The sequence below is a fragment of the Leptopilina heterotoma genome, unplaced genomic scaffold, assembly GCF_015476425.1.
Source record: "Leptopilina heterotoma isolate Lh14 unplaced genomic scaffold, ASM1547642v1 Lhet_115, whole genome shotgun sequence".
Lineage (NCBI taxonomy): Eukaryota > Metazoa > Arthropoda > Insecta > Hymenoptera > Figitidae > Leptopilina > Leptopilina heterotoma.
In genome coordinates, this window is record NW_025110834.1 from 194,711 (window position 1) to 216,364 (window position 21,654).

General features: G+C 33.4%; 3 protein-coding genes across 10 annotated transcripts in view; 1 reads left to right on the forward strand and 2 right to left on the reverse strand.

Annotated features, from left to right (window-relative positions):
- Positions 1-7,001, forward strand: part of LOC122509085 (transcriptional regulator ERG homolog) — a 151,593-nt gene extending 144,592 nt beyond the window's left edge. For all 7 annotated transcript variants that reach the window (XM_043622886.1, XM_043622850.1, XM_043622868.1 and 4 more), the window contains one exon: positions 6,093-7,001. In XM_043622886.1, coding sequence (XP_043478821.1) covers positions 6,093-6,429 — 337 coding nt within the window. In that variant the 3' untranslated portion in view covers positions 6,430-7,001. The remainder of the gene's footprint in view (positions 1-6,092) is intronic.
- A 9,721-nt stretch (positions 7,002-16,722) lies between these two features.
- On the reverse strand, positions 16,723-17,088 carry LOC122509199. The gene has a single exon (XM_043623046.1). The coding sequence runs from the start codon at positions 17,086-17,088 to the stop codon at positions 16,723-16,725; it is 366 nt and encodes a 121-aa protein (XP_043478981.1).
- Positions 17,089-20,437: 3,349 nt separating this feature from the next.
- Positions 20,438-21,654, reverse strand: part of LOC122509309 — a 72,883-nt gene continuing 71,666 nt past the window's right edge. For both annotated transcript variants that reach the window (XM_043623275.1, XM_043623284.1), the window contains one exon: positions 20,438-21,353. In XM_043623275.1, the coding sequence (XP_043479210.1) occupies positions 21,225-21,353 (129 nt within the window). In that variant the 3' untranslated portion in view covers positions 20,438-21,224. The remainder of the gene's footprint in view (positions 21,354-21,654) is intronic.

A 21,654-nucleotide genomic window follows, 5' to 3' on the forward strand; every position in this document is an offset into this window, starting at 1 on the left:
AATTTTTTGAAAAATTCATAACTTTTGTTTAGCTCAATATTTTTTCATCAAATATAGCTAATATTTTACGTTAGACCAATATCTAAAAGATTGCCAAATTTTACTTCAATCGGTCAAGACGTTTTCAAGTTATACGCGAACAAAATTTTGCGGACATACATACATACATACATACATACAGGAAATTTTCTATTACCATTTTTGGATTCTCCGTTGTTCAAATAAATAAATTATGCTATTAAAAATTAATTTCGTGCAATGTACAGACAAAAGTCTGATTTTATTAATATAGATTTCAATCAAAAACATTTTATTATTTTATCTGAAATGTTAAACTTTAAATAGTTCTAGAAGACACAATTTTTTATTATTTAACAAATCCTTTTTGCAATAAATTCCTTATTTACTATTAAATACTGTGGATAAATTCTTTTGTGCATATTTGAAAGTTAAAAAATTGTATTTTTGGCCAAAATTCGACGATCCTGGCCCACTGTGAGTTGGAGTAAAGGTTCTGAAAAAAACCGTAGCAGATTTAATGCGATGTGCTTGGATACAGACTTCTAGAATACCTTTGCCGTCTTTAATGAAGCCAATACTTCTGATTTTAAACTACACTCAATAACATATATGCTTTCCTTCCGGTTTGGACAACTTTTTGAAAAGTGGTGTGCCTTCTATAAGAATATTTCAAGTCTATGGCGTAATGGAATTGAGTAGGGGAGACTGGGGCGAAAAGTTAAATTTTGCATAAATGATTTTTTTTGCAATATAAGCCGCTTAGATGCAAATATTTGTATATCAATAGTGTAGGGCAACTTGTCCTCTACAACTTTCAATAAAAAAGTTCCTGATATTTTCGCAAAAAATACATGTTTTGTCCTTTTTTGAAAATTTTGTTTTTTTTTAACTTTTCGCCCCATGCTGGGGCGAAAAGTTAAATGGCTGGGGCGAAAAAATAAATTCAATTTTTACCCTACTAAAACTATTTGCTGATAGGTGATAAGTAGTAGATAAGTTAAAGTACACGTAAACAAGTAATTTAGTAAATAAAAGATCTTTGTTTATTTGACAAAAGCTTTAGAATAGTTGTAATGTTAAAAAATTAAAATTTCAAAAAAAAAAAAATTTTTTGGTTTATTTCACGTGAACCGGCTTATTTTTTGACAGAGTACTTGCCAAATGTCAAATAAATAATGTTTAAACAAATAAACCCAAAAAACGAAAAATAAAAAAAAAATTTTTAACAACATGTAAAAATACATTTAACTTTTCGCCCCACCCATTATTTAACTTTTCGCCCCAGGGTGCGCTTTTGGCTTTAACAACAAATATAAAAAATCTGACTAAAGATATTTAGAAAATACATGTAGGTATCTCTTCAGGGGACCCAAATAATGAAGTAAAAAAATCGCGGTGAGAAAAAATGCAAAAAATATACTTAAAAGTTGATATTTTCTTTTTCGAAAAAATTTTCAAAAGTAGGTTGAAAAGAAACTTTTAATATTGACACCACAAAAATAAACAGAATTGCACACAACTCCGGACATTTATTTAGGGTGATAACACCCTTCTATAATTAAAATTACAATGCTCTAACCATTTTCGTTCGAAAGATAATGAATTTTAACGGTTTTGGCAGTTTAACTTTTCGCCCCAGTCTCCCCTACGCCATAGACTTTAAACATTCTTATAGAAGGCACACCACTTTTCAAAAAGTTGTCCAAACCGGAAGGAAAGCATACATATTATTGGGTACATATTGAAACGTAAACATAAGTAAAAACTCAAAAAATATATTTAAATTTTGTTGAGGGTTTCATTATTCAAAAGTACAATCGTAAGATTCTATTTGCGAGTGTTAAGCAGCGAGAATAGCTAATATTACCAGGATTGTGACTATAAGATCAGATGGACAAGTTTCAAGCATAACTACTGTAACGCGGCATTTTATTTGCCGCCTACTAATTAATATTCTTTGTCAATAATCGACTTTTAATTTTTCATTATTCACGCCAAATCGAGAATCGACGATTATTTTCTCCTTCCGAGAAAATTTACTTTCAATTATCCACTTTTGTAATATTTCGTTCACTTAATTTATTATATTAAACCTGTAATTTAGCGATCCGTCAGATCGCTGGTCAAAACAATTAATTGATTATAAGAAAATTGATACTCGGTTTATCATTTCATGTAAACTATCACTGCGAGTTCCTGATTTTCAAACTTCGGGTTCACTGCCGAGAGATTACTTCGTATTTGTCCAACAAGTAATGTGTTTCCTTGTATTTATTACTGAAATAAGTACCGGCCATACGAAGTGACAGAAATACGAAAATCCATCGACGAGGACATGAGCTGTCAAAACACTGGCTGCAGCCACCTTGTGAACCAGACGTCATAGCGCAGTGCCCCTCGCGGAGACTAAATGAACTTTTATGAACTCTTTCCGACAGTCGATAAATTACCCAATTACTTACTGTCGCGCATCGATTACCATCTGAAAATCCTTGTAACGAGTGCGCGTGAGACTCACCACGAAGCCGAGATGCGCGTCTGCTTCGGCGTCCCCGTCGGCCATTTAATTCATTCTCAATTTGGCGTCGTAGCAAGTGACAGGTCACAATATACCATTTCGAATTAAAATCAGTAAAAATTGAAATCAATTGTAAAACTTCCTGATGATGAGCCGAGGAACAATGCGGGGACGTCGGCGTATCTCCGGTGAGTCTCAAGATAATTTAATGTGTTGTCTCCTGACAATCATCGATCAAAATAACATGTGTTTCATTTTGCTTTGTTTCACGACATTTCTGTAATTTTAAACAGGTCTCGTCTGGAACAGTAATTATCTTGTTTATTAAAGACAAAATCAAAACTAACTGGTGATTTCTCTTACCCCGCGCTCTCCTTGAAAAGATGGAGCTAGCGTAAATTTAATTAAATAATAGGTTTGAATATTTTTCCATAAAATATCTCTGGCGTAACGTGCGTTTTATGTAATTTGTTGTTTCTAAATTCGATGAAAATAAATTCTTGAAATAAAACAATCTCGTGTAGAGTGATAAAATTAATAGTAAATTCTCAAATATTAACAAAAATAATAAGACACCCGTTATACTGCCAAGGAGCGAGTGCTTTGAATGAAGGCGATAGAAAAGGGATTCAAGAGGAAAGTGGTAAAACAACAAACAGTTTTATTGGTTAGTCAAAAAATTAAAAAATTTTGTTTTCCGCTATTGACAGAAGACATTGATGGATAATCCTGCAGTTTATCTCACGTTTTATTAATCTAAAAACGCAAAATTTCGTCACTAATTATTTTTTATTTATTTATACACTCGTCTTTTGCCATAATACTAGCTTTTACAAGTGTTCCCGAGGAAATTTTCTTACATATTCTAAATTTTTGCGCCTACAGGACAACTTCAAAATTAGGAGTACTCGCAATTGCCTGAACCACCCGTCTAATGGGTTTTCTCGCCAGTGGAGAGGGAGACTGTAGAAAACCTCTCCTGAGTACAACCGGTTTAATATCAACAGTCGAGTTCTAATGGTGTGTACCGGACAATAATCGACGATACACATCTCTATACCTCGACGTCAGATTATCTTACGTGCCGAAAAAATACCAAGCCAATTAGGCGCAAACCAAGGGTACTTACCCTTGGTCCTAAAACGTCCGCCAAGCGAAGCATCTATCCGACTGAGTTAATCTGTCTATCATTTCGTCACTATTAAAAGCAGTATTTGCTGGAAATCTCTTGGGTAGTTGTGTATGATACTTGTTCACCTGATTTTATCAGTCGCAATCCTGGTAATCTTAAATATTTTCGCTGGTTAACACTCGAAAATAGAATCTTACGATTGTACTTTTAAATATAGAAACCCTCAGCAAAACTTATAAAGATCTTTTGAGTTTTTACTTAGGTTTACGTTCCAATGTAGTTTAAAATCAGAAGTATGGCCTTTATTAAATACGTATTCAGACTTCTGTTTGAATTAAATAAGCGTTATCAATACTTATACCTCCAAAGTATTCTCGTGCCTTGGATGGTAGTATTTCTGTAAACGCTTATTTTGCACTGTTAGAAAATATATTAGTAGCGATGATTTGTAACTAGAATCTAGAGAAATTAAGTTTGATCAAAATCAACAAGAAAAATTTTAGATGATAGAGTTAAGTGCTGCAAACGAAAATGTTCCAGAGCGAATTTTACCAAATTTAATACATTCAGCAAAAACTACTACGAAATGATTGTTTGTTTTGGGACACTTTAAGACATTCAAAAGTTTTGTCAATAAATAAAAATGTTTGATTTTCTGCTATCGACAGAAGATGTTCATGGATTAATCTGTTGTTTTGCACATGTTTTATTGAGCTAAAAAGGCAACATTTCACCACACATAAAAAACCTGTATTATGTAATTTTTGTTGAAACTCAAAATTAGCCCATGTTAAACGCCATAAAACGTGGTGCTACCTACGAGGTTAATTTGAATCTCGGATCCTGCATCCTGCAGATTTCCATACCAAAAATAATCGAAAACATTTGATTTTTCATTTTTAATATACTCATCATTTATCAACAAACGCCATATGATTGAAGGAAATATAGCTGCTAAAACTGATACTGATGGCGGTCGATTTGCTTTAAAAAAAAGAAGGATCCAATATTTTCATTAATTCCATCAATTTTTGGTACTCAGAATTAATATATATATATATTAGTGTATCTGAATTCTTATAATGCAGGCTTTTTAAATAAATCTGAATTTTTAGCCAAAGATACTGCTAATGCCCGACCTTTTTATATAGCAGTCTAATAATGTTTTGTAAACTTGAGAAATTTTCTCATAAATCAGATATTTTTTACTGTTCTCGGATTGAAAGTCCATATTCAATTCGGTGAAGAGTGAGAATATGAAATTTATAAAATCTAAGTAAAGCCTAATGATTGGATTTTCTAGTAAACGATGAGTTGCAGTAGCACCTGGTTTGTCATCGCAGTCATTGTTGAAATGTTCCGAAGTGAAGTATACCCTGTGGGCACGAAAACGTCTTTGTTCTGGAGACGTTTCTAAAACTTTTTTAGAACGTTTCATGTTTGCTTCATAACGGCTTAAAAACGTCAAAGGTTCTAAAAACGTTTTTGGAACATAAAACGTTCTTAAGACGTTATATGGAAGGCGTGAAATGTTTTAAAAACATTTTAGGAACAAAGACGTTTCCGTACCCACAAGGTAATTTTAGAGCAGAATATTGCTTTCTGACTCGTTTTATAGCGATCCCTAAAGACAACCACCGTGTTTGGCAAGGATGAAGAATTGTATGTGGTTTTAAATCCAGAAATTTTTGTTATTCTCTACATTCAAACAACCTTTTGAAACTCCTATGCATATACCTGTAAACTTATCGAATCACAGTTTTATCCTCATTAGAAAGTTGTTTGAACGTACTAAATGCACACAATGCGATTTTTTAGTAAAACAAAAACAGAGTGGTGTTTTCCCAGCATCACTGCTGATGCACAATCTGCCCCAAAATCGCAATAAATATTTTTATGGATGTTGTGCACCTTAAGTGTATATTTTATTTAATAATTCTTACGCATTAACACTTACCGTATTAAAATCTTAATATTGGATATATTAAAACTTTTGTGATTAGAACAATCGTCCACAACAGTTTCAAATTATCTACACCAGTACCGATCCACACTTCAAAACATCACATAGCACACAAAATATCAACGTGTATCCCTCAAATTATTAGATTAATCTGTCTATAACTCGTGCTATTTAAAAACATTTAAGAGGAAATTAAGTCATCAACTTTCAATTATAAATATAATCTGTGATTGAATTAAATGTTACTTATATTAAAAATAATCCCAATCAAAATAATTTTTAAAAAAATTATTGTAAGTAGCAATTACATTACATTTTGAATTTTTATCTTCATTGATACCGACGCCAATCATTCTCTATGTGATTCGGAATGATCGTTAACCTTAAAGTTTGATTTATAATTAAGACTACCAAGTTATAAAAACAGAAAATGACATTAAACCATTTTGTTGTTTCAGGTATTATTACGACAAAAACATCATGACAAAAGTTCACGGGAAGAGGTATGCGTATAAGTTCGATTTTCAAGGCTTGGCTGCTGCTACACAACCAGCCACAGCTGATCCAGCTGCTTACAAATATCAAAGCGAACTGTTTATGTCTGGATACGGACACGCAAAGCTCAATCTAATGCCGCCACCAGCTGCTTCAGTCTCTGTATCCGTACCTGGTGGTCTTTTCCAGTCAGCTTCAAGTTACTGGTCTACTAGTCCTGGGGCAAATCTTTATGCAGGACACCACACACCGTCAGGTCATGTACCTCCGCATCTTGGCTCTTATCCACATTATGCATGACCCACTGCGGAGCATTGGGGATCTTTGGGTACCCCACGTTGAATACCTTGCCAAGTGTCTCATCACTGATATTCTACGTATTTGCACAGTAGTACAGCTGCAATTTACGCAGGTAATAAAGTACTCTGTGCGCTGTGCCATACCATGCCATTTCTTTAACTTCACTCTAACTGTGTCGTATGTGTACATACGATTGAACTACTGATGATAATAGCGATCATCTTTTATGGTGCAAAACCTTTGTATATAGAAATATGATGGAGGTGGATATAAAGGAAGGCAAGTCCTTCATTGTGTATAGGTGGTATCTTAAGTACTTTAGATACAATTTTACTATTGAAGACGACTAGGGATATTATGATAATATTGGCATTACTTATCATCACCAAGGAGTAACAAGAAACTGAACTTTATGACTGAACTATAGTGGGAACATTTTCAAAATCTATTTGTAGTGAAAAAGCAGTTAATTTACTGTCTGTAAGTGAACATATTATTGTTTTATCTCTCAAACTCGAGTGTGAGAGACGTCTTGTAAAAAAAAGCAAGTTAATATATATGTTATAAAACAATTTGACACTACAAGTTTATCTTTTTCAACACATTCATTCATTCTGAAACAAATAAATGCTTTATATTTCAATAATATATTTTATTTTCTCGGGTTTTAAAAATAAATATATTTTTAAAATAATTTAAATATGTATTTAAATTAATACCCAAGAGAATAGTTTTTAAAGATTTATGATCTCATTACATTCCATGACACCTACATGGTAAAAAATTGTATTATTTTTGCAGCAAGATCTAAAACTTGACAGTTATAAAATTTAATTTACTTAAGGAGGTTCTATCAATAATTGATTTAATGAACAGATTTTGATAAAACTTGATAAGCAGCTAGATAAAGTTAATATAAAGGCGTAGTTAAATTTTTGTGACCTCTAGGTACCTATGAAAAAAGTTATAAACATTTTTGATTTTCAACATTTAACATTGAGTCTTATGGGAATTGAGTAGTTTGTCATATATATTTACAAACTGCAAAGTATTAAATAAACAGATATTGATCCAAATTTTTTGAAATACTAAACCGATATGCAATAATTACATATCTGTTAAAACAATTGTCAATAGGTACCTGTGAGATTTACAATGAATCAATTTGTAAACAAAATGTACGTTTCATCTGAAAATATAAACAACACTTATAACGTTTGGCAACGTTGCATGCACTATACACATTAAATTTGAGCGCGAAATTTAAATGATAATTTTCATCACAGGTTAGAAATAATTTGACGTTGCCAAACGTTTGACGTTACCAAGTGAGTCAAAACATTAAATATTTCTCACTGTTTTGACTAGCTGCGTCAAGCGATAGAACCTCCTTAATTAGATATGACTACTATTAAATATTTATTGTTCTTTTCAAACAATAAAAATAGTTGAAAATTCTTGTAGAAGAAATTGCAAAAATGTACATACACCAGATTTTATTTGAAAAAGTCATACAAGATAATGTATAAAAGAATATCTTGGACTTCATTTTTATTTAAAACTTTGTAAATTGACTAGTAGTTTTTTTTATCTTTTACTGATGATCAGTTGATATTGTAATGCAAGACTAATGAAATCGTGCATATACTATTAAACCATCTTAAATGGAAAAATTTTTGTGCTTGATGATATAAGATATCATGTTCAGTTTCTGTTACGAGTGCAGAGTACTAGTGTACATAATTGTTAAAGTAGAATGAAGAAGACTAGAAACAGGAGATACAACTTAGATAGGGCGGGAGTACGTGATGATCTGGTTTTCTGAAATAGGCTAATAAGTTCTAAGTCGCAGTAACCCTCTGCTCATATTACCTACAGGTGGTAATAAAAAACAGATATTTATTTTACCGATTCATATATGTATATAGAGATAAGTGTTAATATTTATGCTGAAAAACTGCAAGGTGGTAAATTTAAAGTTAGTCTACGCAGAAGGCTACCGCTACTCGTAACTTATTTATTTGCTCGGATCATTTCGGAAAACCATATTTGTACGTATTCCTCCTGTACCCTCACCACCTAAGTTGTACCTATTCTTTTTAGTCTTCTTGAGTAGAATTTTACATCTATCGTTTTCCATCTGCATATTTACAGTGACCATCAGTAGGATTTGCCCACCCTACGGCAAATAGAGACATTACAAAAAGTTTTTTATTTTTATTTCTAAAAAGATGGTTAAGGTTTCGTTTTAAAACACATATTCCCTACTTTCATAATATCTAATAATAAATTTAAAACATTCTTTATTTTTCAACCAATTGAGAGGTATGTCATCAGAACTGGTGTTGTGCATGTAAATGACAGAACTAGCAAAAATGCAATAATGGCGTCAAAACTTAAATACCATCTCTTAAGACGGTAGAGAGGTTTATAATGTCAAAACATAATATTCTTTTTTTAAGGTTAAGGAATTCACATATGACAAAAATTGTTTTTCCAGAAAATTCCCAAGACAGAAATTTGACTTTAAAATATTTAAAAATTGATTAAATCTTTGAAATACATTTTTTGGTCTTATGCGTGTTCCTTAATCTTAAAAACTTAAATATTATGTTTTCATATTATAAACCTGTTTACAGCCTTACCAGATGGTATTTAATATTAGACGCCATTATTGCATTTTTGCAGCTTCTATCACTTTCACGTGCGAAGCTAATTTTGACTCAAAAGAGGTGATTCAGGTAAAAGTAAGTGTTCTTTATTTGAAATTCGGTATGAGAAGAGCATTAGATACCTTTAAATAGAAAACTTGTAAACGTGTTAGACAATAAGATAAGTGTACATAAATAAAATATCTCCTTCATCGGAGAAACATTGCATTAAGAAAAGAGGTTTAGTCAAAAGATATTTACTACATTCTTCTCTCCATTTACACCCACGCAAATTATAATCCTATTATACCAATAAAATAGGTCTGTTAGTGGGTTTAATGATTAGAATATTCTGAAGATTTGTTTTCCTTGAATGTTATTAAAAAATTTGCATGGACAAACATGTCAACCGTGTGAACTTCTGATTTTTTAACCGCAAGAGGACAGACTTTAAAGGTAAGTCCAAGATGTCAGTTTTCTGGACTCGACGCGACTTCATGATATGAATGCGTCGATTGAAATTGATTGAAATTGAGTATACAAGTTCCACTCCTCCAACTTGTACACGGCCAACGGTGGTCCGTTCAGGAGAGCTTCTCTAGCGCGAGGTAGGAATGCTACCCAGACCTCCGCCTTCGTAAACTAAATTGTGAGCACTCCTAGTCTAGCTCGATTTCCGAGCTCACTAGTTCTACCGCGAAAAACTTTAACCTAAAAAACGCTTCAGGGTCATAGGGTTTCCGTGGTAAGGACAGAGAAAAGGCACTGACTCGAATGCATTAATTTTAACAAGATTAAATTAACACACAAAATATATTTTCTTTTTAAATTGAAACACAATCCGAGAGAGAATCCGCAATTTTTCGCGTGTTGTTCGCCAAGCTACAACAGACCCAACCCTTGTGATGTGCCTTCCTCGTGCAACGAAGCTCGCTCATGCCCACTATGATACGCCCTGTGTCACGAAGATGACAGCATCAGTACCGTTGACTGCAAGTTCCTTGAGTCCGGCGTTAGACAATCCAGCTTTAATATACGAAATCGCGTTCCTACGATAAATGCAATATTCTTCCTGATCGACTGGTTTCTCATAACAGTTTTGAATTCCAAATACAATTATATTTTTCCCAGAAGTGTGGTTCTTCTTGATCCAAGAGAAAAATACAACAATTGAGGCCTGGATGCCATAAGGTGTTACGCGCCATTTACTTAACATGGCGCGTAACACTTTATAGCATTCAGCCCCTCAATTAGAAAAACGAATATTGCTTCCAACTGGCAACTGCTATCCAGCTGGAAAAAATAATAAGAACGTAAACTCTAAATTAATTTTCTTATACAATATAATAAATTTTGAGTCTGAGCTTGGACAGCTAATATAAAAAACGTCTTCGAAATTGGTATTCGTTCTTTTATTCGCGATCACCCCACCTATCAAATAGGGAAATAGTCTTTTGGTGGACCTTATAATTGTTTTTATGACGTGGATATTAAAAAACCACGTCACAATGTATATTAAGTAAAATAGCGACCTACAGAAGTTAAAAGTATAATCTTGTTAAAAATAAGGTAGATTTTCAGCAGAAGAAACAAAATTTGACATAAAAAAAGAAATCCTTCAATTGGAAACTATATTCATGTGTAAAGAAACAGCATACTAATTGTTCACATAAATCACACGCCTTTGCATATATTGCGTCTAAGATGGTATCGCTATTTCTAAATTCATCCAACGTTTAATAAAGGGGGTTTATACTGCCCATAGGTTCGCATAACTCTAATTCTAGTGATATACATGTGATACGTATATCACGTGATAATAATGAAACTGAAAGTTTTTATTTGAATTATTAGAACCCTTGCGGTAACTTGAACATTGACATCACCGGTTGCTTTTAAAATTTGTTCAATCGCTTCGATTATTGCAATGATGTTTTCTACGACTACTGCAACGGCTTCTGCTTGACACGCCCATAAAGATTTTAGAATTTTAGGGTGAATGTCCTAAATAAATCATGTATATTTGGATTTTTCTTATGTGAAATGTAGACAATAACTAGAGCGAAATTAAGGCAATGTCCATAGCAGTGAATGTATAATAATTTTCTATTAATTTCCTTGCATCGAGGCTGTACTCCAGTAAATTATCCTGACATTGTTGAGGCCCAAGCAAAATAACTGGACATTATTCCAATCTACACGAAGCTCTTTAAGAACTTTGTTTAATTTCTCAAAAATCTATTTTTAGCCTTATTTTTCTTAACATCACATTTGTTATAGACTTCAAGATGTCAATTTATATACTGTTGCCGAGATAAGTGTAGTTATGAGGATCTGTATCCAAATATTCCTTAAAAAATGTACAGTGGTTTTTGAGTAATTTCTCTACTTCGAAAATCAATTCGTTATGCAAATCAGCATTAACTTTTAAATTAACAAGATATTGTGCCAGGTAGCGATCAGATCCTACAGAGACCATTATCACTAGAGACATCGGAAGGTTTTCCCCGTCTAGAAATAAAGCGCTAAAACGTGACTAGAATGGCGGCTGAAGAACCATCAGAAACAAGTTAAATAGGAACTGCATTAGTATAGCAACAAACAAATAAGGCTATGTATGTCTTTCGAGTTTTATATCCTCGACCTGGGCTCAATTTTATATTGTAGGAAGCTGCGTAGTCAACTCCTGCATGACTAAAAGGATGACTAGTCAGGCAGGACTAGGCTGACACATCCAATAATTTTGGCCCAATAAAAAGTAAAAAAAAACTGTATGTAAATTTTATTATTATTCCATATTACAATAAATATAACGATAAACTTGAGAAAATCCAAAAATCATTTCTGAAATACTTGGCGTTTAAATCTGATAAAATTTATCCACGACAAGGCTGCGATTACCTCGAATTGTGTAAAAGATTTCATTTCCGTGCAATAGCCCAACAAAGAATCCTGTACGCGACCTTATTTTTATAGAAAATCCTAAATTCACAAATAAACGCTCCACAACTCCTCTCCCAGATACCATTTAGAGTTCCTCGTCCTGCCTCTAGAAACCTACAACCCTTTTACCTTGATCGCCCCGCAATCGCAGAAGTCGCACCCGTGTATTTTTCGTGCAACCACATAAACTTGATGTTCACACAAATCAAGCCCGATCTTGATTTGTTTTTTTCATTCAGATAAAGTTTCCAATCTGCTTTTGACATTTACATTGACAACTGTTGTTGACAATGTCGTTCTCAAATTCTAAAATTAATTTAATTTTAATTTTTTTAAATTTAAGTATTGTTAAATAATTAATTTTAGTTTTCGTAAACCATGTATGGTCTATCTTGGACTGCGGGAAAGATGATGTAAATAAATAAATAATAAATAAAGTAATTCAAATTTTAAATATTACATTTCACAGTCAAGGCTTTTTGATCCCAATTTAATTTGAGCAGGCATAATTCCTGCATAAAAGATATGCTGTTACAATTTCAGAAGGTATTCAACCAAATAGATCGTACAATTTTGCTATGACTGACAAAAAATCCTCTTATTAGGAACTTTATTAGATTCAAGACTTTTTGCATTTCGAAAACAATCTGATAGTGGATCCCAACCTAACCTTCGAAAACGACTTTTCAGTATAGATTCTTCATCTAATGCTCGCTTATGATTTTCTAATGTACAGTCACTTAACTTTGATTTTTTATTCGAGACCTACTTACGCAAATAAAACCTCTACTTTTCACTCGCTTCTTTGGCAGTTGATAGATCATCCTCACCAAAGAAAAGTTCATCAACGTAAATATCCTCCTCAGTAATGGATTTAGCTAACTGAAAGTTCATACCTTTATCATGTACTAATTGTTGTACTACTTTGTTTGTCAAATATGGAGCACATGAAGTACTATAGGTTTCAGTAAGGAGTTGATATGTATACAATTTCCCTTCATAATTATTACATAAAATACGCTGATAACACTGGCACAAAAAAAACTTAATGCTCTGAGCTTTAGGTCAGACAGTGACTACTTTATGTTTCTGGGGTCGCTGAAACAGGATCTCTACTACATGTTTTTGGGCTTATATTCTTTGAGGTTATTTCAAAACCCTGTCGTGAAGGGGTAAAAATAAACTTCACATTCAGCTTCGGACACCCAAAAACCATTAGGCAGTGATACTAACACTTGAAAATAAGAATTTTTCTTGATTTACAAATTTTGGGGTCAAATTTTTGGATTTTTTTAGATTATCTTAAAACTCTGGCGTGATAAGGTTAAATGGACTTCAGATCCTGTTTCAGCGACCCCAAATACATAAAGTACTCACTGTCTGACCTAAAGCTCAGAGCATCAAGTTTTTTTTGTGTGCCAGTGTAATCTATGTCTTTTGGATCAACAAATATTTATTTATTTATTTGCTTTATACACCCGTCTTAAGATTATCTAGCTATACAAATGTGTTTACATTTTCTCTTACATAATATTTCTTATATACATTTTCCTAATACTAAGTTTTGCGCCTACAGAACGTCTTGAAATTAGGAGTACTCGCATTTGCCTGGACTACCCGTCTAATGGGTTTTCTCGTCAGTGTAGATGGAAACTGTAGAAAACCTCTCCTGAGTACAACCGGTTTATCGACAGTCGAGTTCTAATGGTGTGTACCGGACAATAATCGACGGTGCACATCATTATACCTCGACGTCAAACCTCCCGCTCAGATTGTCTCACGTGCCGGAAAAATACCAAGCCAAATGGGCGCGAACCAAGGGTACTTATACCCTTGGTCCTTAAACGACTGCCAAGCGAGGCATCTATCCGACTGAGCTAATCTGTCGGTGGATCAACAAATATTTGTCGAAACATTTTTTTGACGTCAGATACAAAAAGTTAACAATGTTTGCACTACTTAATAGAAATGGAAATCAAATCATTTATTGGAGAAGGACCAAAATCTAAATGAGTGTTTAAGCATGTGTTATTAGATGTGATACTAGACGTATTACAAACAGCTCTTAATTTGGTAGTTAAGCTACTTTCTGGAAAAATGATATGGTGTATCAAATAAACAATTTCTGATGAATCATTAAACTTATCCAATTTTAGTAAAGATAAGGCTTCTATATTCTAAAAACATTCTTTATACATTTCAAATTTTTGTGTATTTTCCATTAAACGACGTAAAATATATATCGCTATAATATGATTTTTGTTATTCCGTATGATCTGCCAATATCTATAGATATACCGCTTTTAAATGGCAAACGAACCACATACCTTCCTGAGGTTAACCGTTGGAAAATTGAAACAAAGATTTGTTCACAGTTTATTTGTTCTTCTGTCAGGAAAAATGCAGAAGAAACTTCTAAATTTAAAAATCAAAATACAAATCTTTGAATAAAATATTAGTATTAGTGTAATGATATGATTTTTTTAATTTGCTACGGAATTCGCTCGCCGGATGGAGTCCGGGTACCTAACGTAGTTTCTTTAATTAGTAATTACTAAATATTGGGTTGATCATTGCGTAATTATTATTTCTGCTGTGAATTCGAGGAGAGGTGTAGTCAGTAACGAGTCTCAATTTAAACCTTCGAAAGTGAATATATTGTAAATCAAAAGAAAATATTTTACAAACAATAAAAATAAGAAAAATAAGAAAACAATAAATATAAAAATAGTGAAATATAAATTAGTATGAAAAGTAACTTAACATTTGTTTCTCGTCGAAAGAAATACTTTAGTTAACATTAGAAATTCATTTAAACAAATAATACTAATTCTTATAATTATCGGTTCTCGCGGACTTAAGTCAAAACTTTGTTCGCATTAGATTTTAGTTACAAGTAATTCGCGCTTCAGTTTGCATTTCCGATGCAGGGATTTAATTCATATTCGCGAGACAGTTCTAGAATAGGTTTTCACGTTACGCGAGTCCGACGATATCTATGGCGCGCGCGCACTTCTGAGAAATAACCAAGGAGCACATAGGGGTTAATTGAAATTCCGGATGCTGCCGAAATCCTTGCCGTATGCGGTAACGAGTGAATATGAATTACGAGGAACGGAAATTAATTAAACTAAGCGTACTTGTCAACTTTCCACAAGAGCACCCCTGGTCAGTTGCATAGTACCTGGTAAAGAAAGTTCGTTCGACCGAAGAGCACCTGGGTAGAACGAACATTTCCTTTGACAGCATTTTACTCACCAGAAGAGCACCTCTGTCTGAGTCTAATGCCCAAAGTGAGTTCGTACCTGTTAGGCAAGAAGAGCACCTCGAGCCAAGGCGGTAGACGAACTGACGATCTAGGATCGTGCAGCGAGGTATATCGGTTCGCTCTGCCGCGACGGGAAGAGAGCGAGTGGTGGAGAGAGCGGAGGCAGGCGACGCAAGTTTCGTGCGCGGTCGCTACTCTCTCGTAGCTCTCACGCTGAACGCGACTACGATGGCTGTGTGTGTGACGTATTTTATTTCTCTATATATTAATACATAGTCCATCGTTACATTAGTATTCAAAGAAGAGACCGAAGGTATAAAGAAAGAATATAATAAATGAATAAATAACAAATTATCTAAATCTGAATTTGAAATATATTCGGATCTAGTAGGTAGGTGATAAGAAGTGGGTTGATCTAAAACTAGAGCTTAGGTCCGATGTTAATAGAGTCAGAGGTTCGGAATTTAAAATTCTTCAATTTTGATGCAGATGGTATGCAATTGTTGATGAGTTAGGAGTTTATTCCCTATGACTCTTCTCAGATGATGCTTAAATAATTTCACCGCCGCTTCCCAGAGATCGCTACATCGAGGAGCATGGGGAGATATGAAATTCCACTAAATCCCTTGCTGAACTAGATGATGTTGAACCCTTTGTTGATGATCTTGTGTACTTAGAAAGTTATATGTATAGCTCTTGAAGCTCGTTGCTAGCTCTAACAAAAGTGGTTCCATTATCCGAATTCATAGAATTTCAAGCAGGATGTCGTGAAATAAATCTGCTGAATGCAGCAGTCTTAGTACTAAAGCAAACAAAAATAGTTATTTAATCTTTGACCTTGACACGATTTCTGTGTTTCTTCTTCTTGATGAAAAGTGATCCATAGTAGTCGACTCCAGTGTTCTTAGAAGGCTTGGATTGTGTTACTCGTTCAGTTGGAAGATCTCTCATGTTGATAATGAGACGTATTTATCGACGTCCATCAATAGGCCACAATTTTCTTCTCAAAAGATGGAGAATCGACTGACAGACAGCATGGAAATTGTCGATATTAGTCGCTGTCATGAACATGCACAATTGGATTTCCTCATCAAAGTTCATTGTTTTTTCTTTCTCAACTCGCCCTCCAACTCGAATCAATCCATTATCATCGATGAATGGATTAAAATGTTACCGTTTGCTAGATTTTGACATAAACTCCCTTGCGCAATCATTGTTAGAAATAGATAGAAATAGCTTATGATAACAGGAAAATCTAGATAATAGAAGATTCTCAGATGTTAGTACCTCTGAAGGTGATTGAGATACCCTTGGTTTTGTAGATGAGGTCAAGCATATAGTTTTCTTGACAACAGGAACTTCAGCCGCTACCTCAATAGGTGTATAAGAACTATTGTTTTCTCCCCCAGTAAGCGACCCTGGTCCATTTCTCTATAACAAATTCTTCGTGAAGTCCATTCGCAATTGTCCTCTGGAAATAGCATCTGCCGAATTGTAATGGGTGCGAATGTGTCTGCATTGCTGAGGTTCTGTTCGTTGTTGGATTTTTGACACACGAGTAGCCACCAAGGTTTGAAGTATGTGCGGTGATTTATGGATCCACTGGAGTGCAATCATGGAATCTGTCAAGAAAAATACTTTGTCAGGGTTGATGTCAGTTGCTTTTTTCAAAGATATATAGATGTCAGTCAATAATTCGGCGGCGCATAACTCCAGACGTGGTATTGTCTGTGAGCTTTTTAAGGGAGTTATTCTTGATTTGGAACACCAGAGTTGAACGTTCCTGTTTCTATCCATATCCACAATAAATAGATAGATACTCCATAAGCTCGTTCGCTCATACACTGAGATGAAAACTATGTGTTATGCTTGTATTGTATTTCTGGAACAATTGGTTTCGTGATGTTGCTTGTTCTTGTCTTTGTTCCTCATGTCAGACTTCCTGTTGTATACTTTTTTGTAAAAATTTTCAGCTTCTGTTGATTTTTTGCTCAAAAAATTTTTTGCAGAAAATCTTATAATTTTTCCACATCTAGCATCCTAGTATTTTATTTTTTAAATTAAGATTGCTCTTAGATCCTTTAGACATATTTGAGTTTATTAATTTAAATTGTTTTTTAACATTTAGGTTCTAATTTACAAATGCAATATTCCTTCTGTTGGTGATTTACAATTTAGTTATAAGGGGGCTTCACATTTTTCCACCATGATTTGGGATAAAATTAAAGTGACAAAATTGCAGCGTTACAATGCCGCCCAGACCATGCAAGTGGGTGAAGCCAAGAAGTTAATCATTGCTCACCCAATTATTGTTTAAGTCGAATTAAACAACTTTTTTTTATTAAGTCTCTTAGATGCAAAAACACTCTTTTTTCTTTGCGTTAAAACACAAAAAAACCTTGCTAAATGAAACACACCTATTGAATTAATTGCCTTTTTATTGTTAGAAAAAAAACATCCAGCTTTAGTCTTAGTGATTACAATCGCTGATGAGCAAATTAAAATTAGTTAACGAAAAATGAACAAAAAGTTCCTTTGATAGCTTACACGGAGAGAACTTTAAACCATAAAATCGCAAGTGGCGGTGACAGTCACCGTCAGAGAGCGCTACATCTTGTCGAAAACTATGATGAGTTTCCAATCATTGTCTAAGACTCTGATCACACCGAGATTTTAGGATTAAACTTCTCTCCGTGTAGAGAAGAGTAAACAAAGTTTCTAAGATAAGCAACAGTATGAATAGCAAACATTTTTTTAATGAAAGGTTTCTTTCATAAAATAATTAACTTAAAATTCTTCTCATGGCGTGAAACAAATATAAACAAAATAGTAATTTTAACAAAAGAATAAAATGAGTAAGTAGAAAGGTATTAATGAACTTTCTTTTATTAAGAAAAATGATTCCTGAATAAATGTTCGAGGGATGAAACCGGTGTAAAAATAAAGTTGGATCAAGAATAGAATGGTCTAAAGTTCGTCTTGAATTTCCGACTCGAGCTTGTTCCATTCCGTGATGCCGTGGTTCACTCGCCATTTACAGTGTAGTTCTTCTTTTGAACATTTAAATACCGTACCTTTTGAAGGAGGGTTTTTACCTTAGTTTAAAAAAGCCGTAGAGGTTTGAATGGATGAGTGTCGATCTGTATTGAAGGCGAAACGAAAAACTCCAAGATATTTGTCTCATTGGCGGTGTGTCGCTTCTATATAAAAGCGTAACACTGTTTTAATGACTCTATTTACCCTCTCGACAGGGTTCTCCTCGGGATGTTGTTTTGCTAATCGGATCCTATAGGCTGTACAAAGCTCTTCAATCGCCCATACCAACAGTTGGTAATTCCATTCATTTGCTTGGTTGGTAGAGCTAGTTCATTACCTACAAGCCCCGAGTCAGAAGTTGTATGAGTTCCCCAACATTTTCCCGAAATCATTTTTTCCGACAAGTAATTTTCACAAAAACAAATTCCCGAATTCTATTTCACGACAAGTATTTTTCACGAAAAAATTTTAAAAAACATTTCTTTCGGTTGCTGTAGCAACAGTCCAACAAATTTTGACAGTACATTTTTAAATTCTTGTGTGTCAATATTCTTGTCAGCAAATAAAGTCTTTATATTCATTGCTGAAAATGAAATATTTTGCAAAAATTGTGAATAAAAAATTAATAATTAACGGATATGTGTTGTAACAGGTTTTACCATTATTGAATTAATTTTTAATTTTTTATCGAATTTTAATTTAATTATTTTTAATTTGGAATTATCTATTTTTCTTTTCTAAAACAAAGAGATTAAATTTGGTTAATAGAAAACCTGTTATCTATTTTGATTATTCATAGAGTATGGATTTGCCCATGACACCAGGTCATTTTGACACGGAATGAACAAACCTAGAAATATTATACCGACTGCTCATTAATCGTTAAATTATTCATAACCGCGGAGAAGGGGAAGTAAGAATGATCACTAAACAACACTGATTTAACAAAATTACTATTGATTTATTTTTATTAATTGATCACAATTTTGAACATTAGTCGGCAGCAAGCCGCCTAGACAGGGCTCGAATTTTACTATTAATATTTGCTCAATTATAAACTTAAGACTGGTCGGAGGAATAGCTCATTTCAATACGAAAGGTAGTCACCGTCAAGACGACGTCTTCCTCGGATGAACCCCCGACTCATTTTCGGCACAAAAAGACAATTATTTTTAATTTTATTTTACTTAGTCACAATCGTGACGCACACTTCGTTTTGTTTCTCGAGGTGAGTCCCAGTGGAATTATTAAGCTAAAGTTCGTTGGTCAATTATCACTCGTCGATAACTGTCTCTCAACCGTCGGTAATAAGTTACACGCGGCGCCATATGAGCGCTGCGTACGAGCCGATGTTACGCCACCAATCCAATATGGCCGCACCCAATTTCTTGACAGGTGACTCGTCGCCGTTGAAGAATTCGTCTTCCTGGCACTCTTGAATAATCGAAAATCTCTTCCAACAACAACAAAAATCACCGTAAATAAATGGCTGTCTTTGTCTCCTTGTTGCTTAATATACTATTTTTATTTTTCGAAAGTAGGGAAGATTTTGTTCTGTGACTCAATATTTCGATGAAATTGGTACGAAAACTGAAAAGGTATTACAAAATTTGTATTCCTTGGCTACACAAATGTTATGTTTATTTCTATTTTAAAAATATATCAAAACTGGAACACCCAAGAGAGTAAGATCCAAGAGTCACCAGCTATTATGATGTCGATGCAAAAAGGACCAGGACCCTTGCCGGATCTAGGTAAATTATCTTAGAAAGAACTTAAAAAATGTGGATATCTGAATTTAGTGAAAAGTTAGAACTATCTAAGATAATAATTTACCTAGATCCGGCAAGGGTCCTGGCGGTATGTGGACTAACCAGAAAATTCCATTAGTAAGACAAGGATAGACGTATCTTCGTTATTTTCTTAATAATGGGATTTCCTAGTTAATCCACATGACACCAGAAGCCTTGCCGGATCTAAGTAAATTATTATCTTAGGAACCATGAAATAAAACTGTACAACTCGCAGCAGACTCTCCTTGCTTTCGCAAAATTTGTATTGGTAATGTGATACAATATAAAGGAAAAGGTGAAGTAACAAAAAACATGTATTTCATATTAATAACATTAATTTATTTAAAGAATGTAGTGACAGCAACTTTAGTTTACAGTAAAAATTTAACTTTAAATAAGAAAAATTCCGCAGGAAATGATCTAAAGAATTTTCAATGATTTTAGCAACAACAATAATGCTTTCTGAATTTTTTCCTTCACATGCATGAAATAAAAATATTCAAAATTTTTTTAATTATCTTTTATTCAAAATTTTGGTCTGTTTTTCAAAACAAGTAAGCAAATATTTTCCTTGTCAACTGATTAAGATAATTTTTTTAAAATACTCCTAACAAAATCACTTAAAAATTTTTTTTAATTCAAATTTTGAAAAAACTGCGTCATTAATTTGAAATTTTTTTATGGTTATTGTCTATAAAGTAAGAAATACTTCCTGTCCTTGAGGGTAGTTGTACTTTTTTAAATTTTCTTTCTTTCATTTGCGTCTCTTATTGTTTCTAAATAATAAATAAATATAGTATTTTAAATAGAAATACGTAAATATTGTTAAGGAAAAAAGTTATATAAATTTTTTGAAAAACCGACCAAAATTTTAAGTAAGAGGTAATTGAAAAGATTTTGAAAAAACTTGTACATTTGTATTTAATTTATTTGAAAGAACAAATCCGGAAAGTATTAATTCATCGCTAAAATCATAGAAAATTTTTCAGATCACTTTCCGTGGAATTGCTCAAAAGAACAATGTTTTTGAAAGAATCAAAAACCAATAGTTATACAAAGGAAAAAATTATAATTAACGTCGTATAAGAAAAGCTAGCAACAACGTTAAATAATAAAATTAAGTACAAAGAAATGCACAACGAAGAAGGCAAGGAACATTATACGTTGACCAACTGTATCATATATTAGGATGTTTGGTTTCAACCAAGTTGCTCCGCTTGTTGCTGTATTTATCTAGAAAGAAAAAATTAAAGCGTTATACAAAATCAAGAATTATTCAATTGCATATTTAGTCTGCTAAACACAAATGGTCTATCTAGTCTAATCCAGATACTTAGACTATTCTTTGTGTAAAATGTAAAGTTAGTTGAGTTTGAAGGCGTGTAATCCCTTGCTGAAGACGTGTACTGAAGGTCTCTAATTCAGGCCGTACTACTATTTGGGATGAGTAACTTTAAACCCACACAGCACATGATATTTCCTAAATATTTTCTGAATATTTCACTAAAAGATTGAAATATTTCAGTGCAAAGTC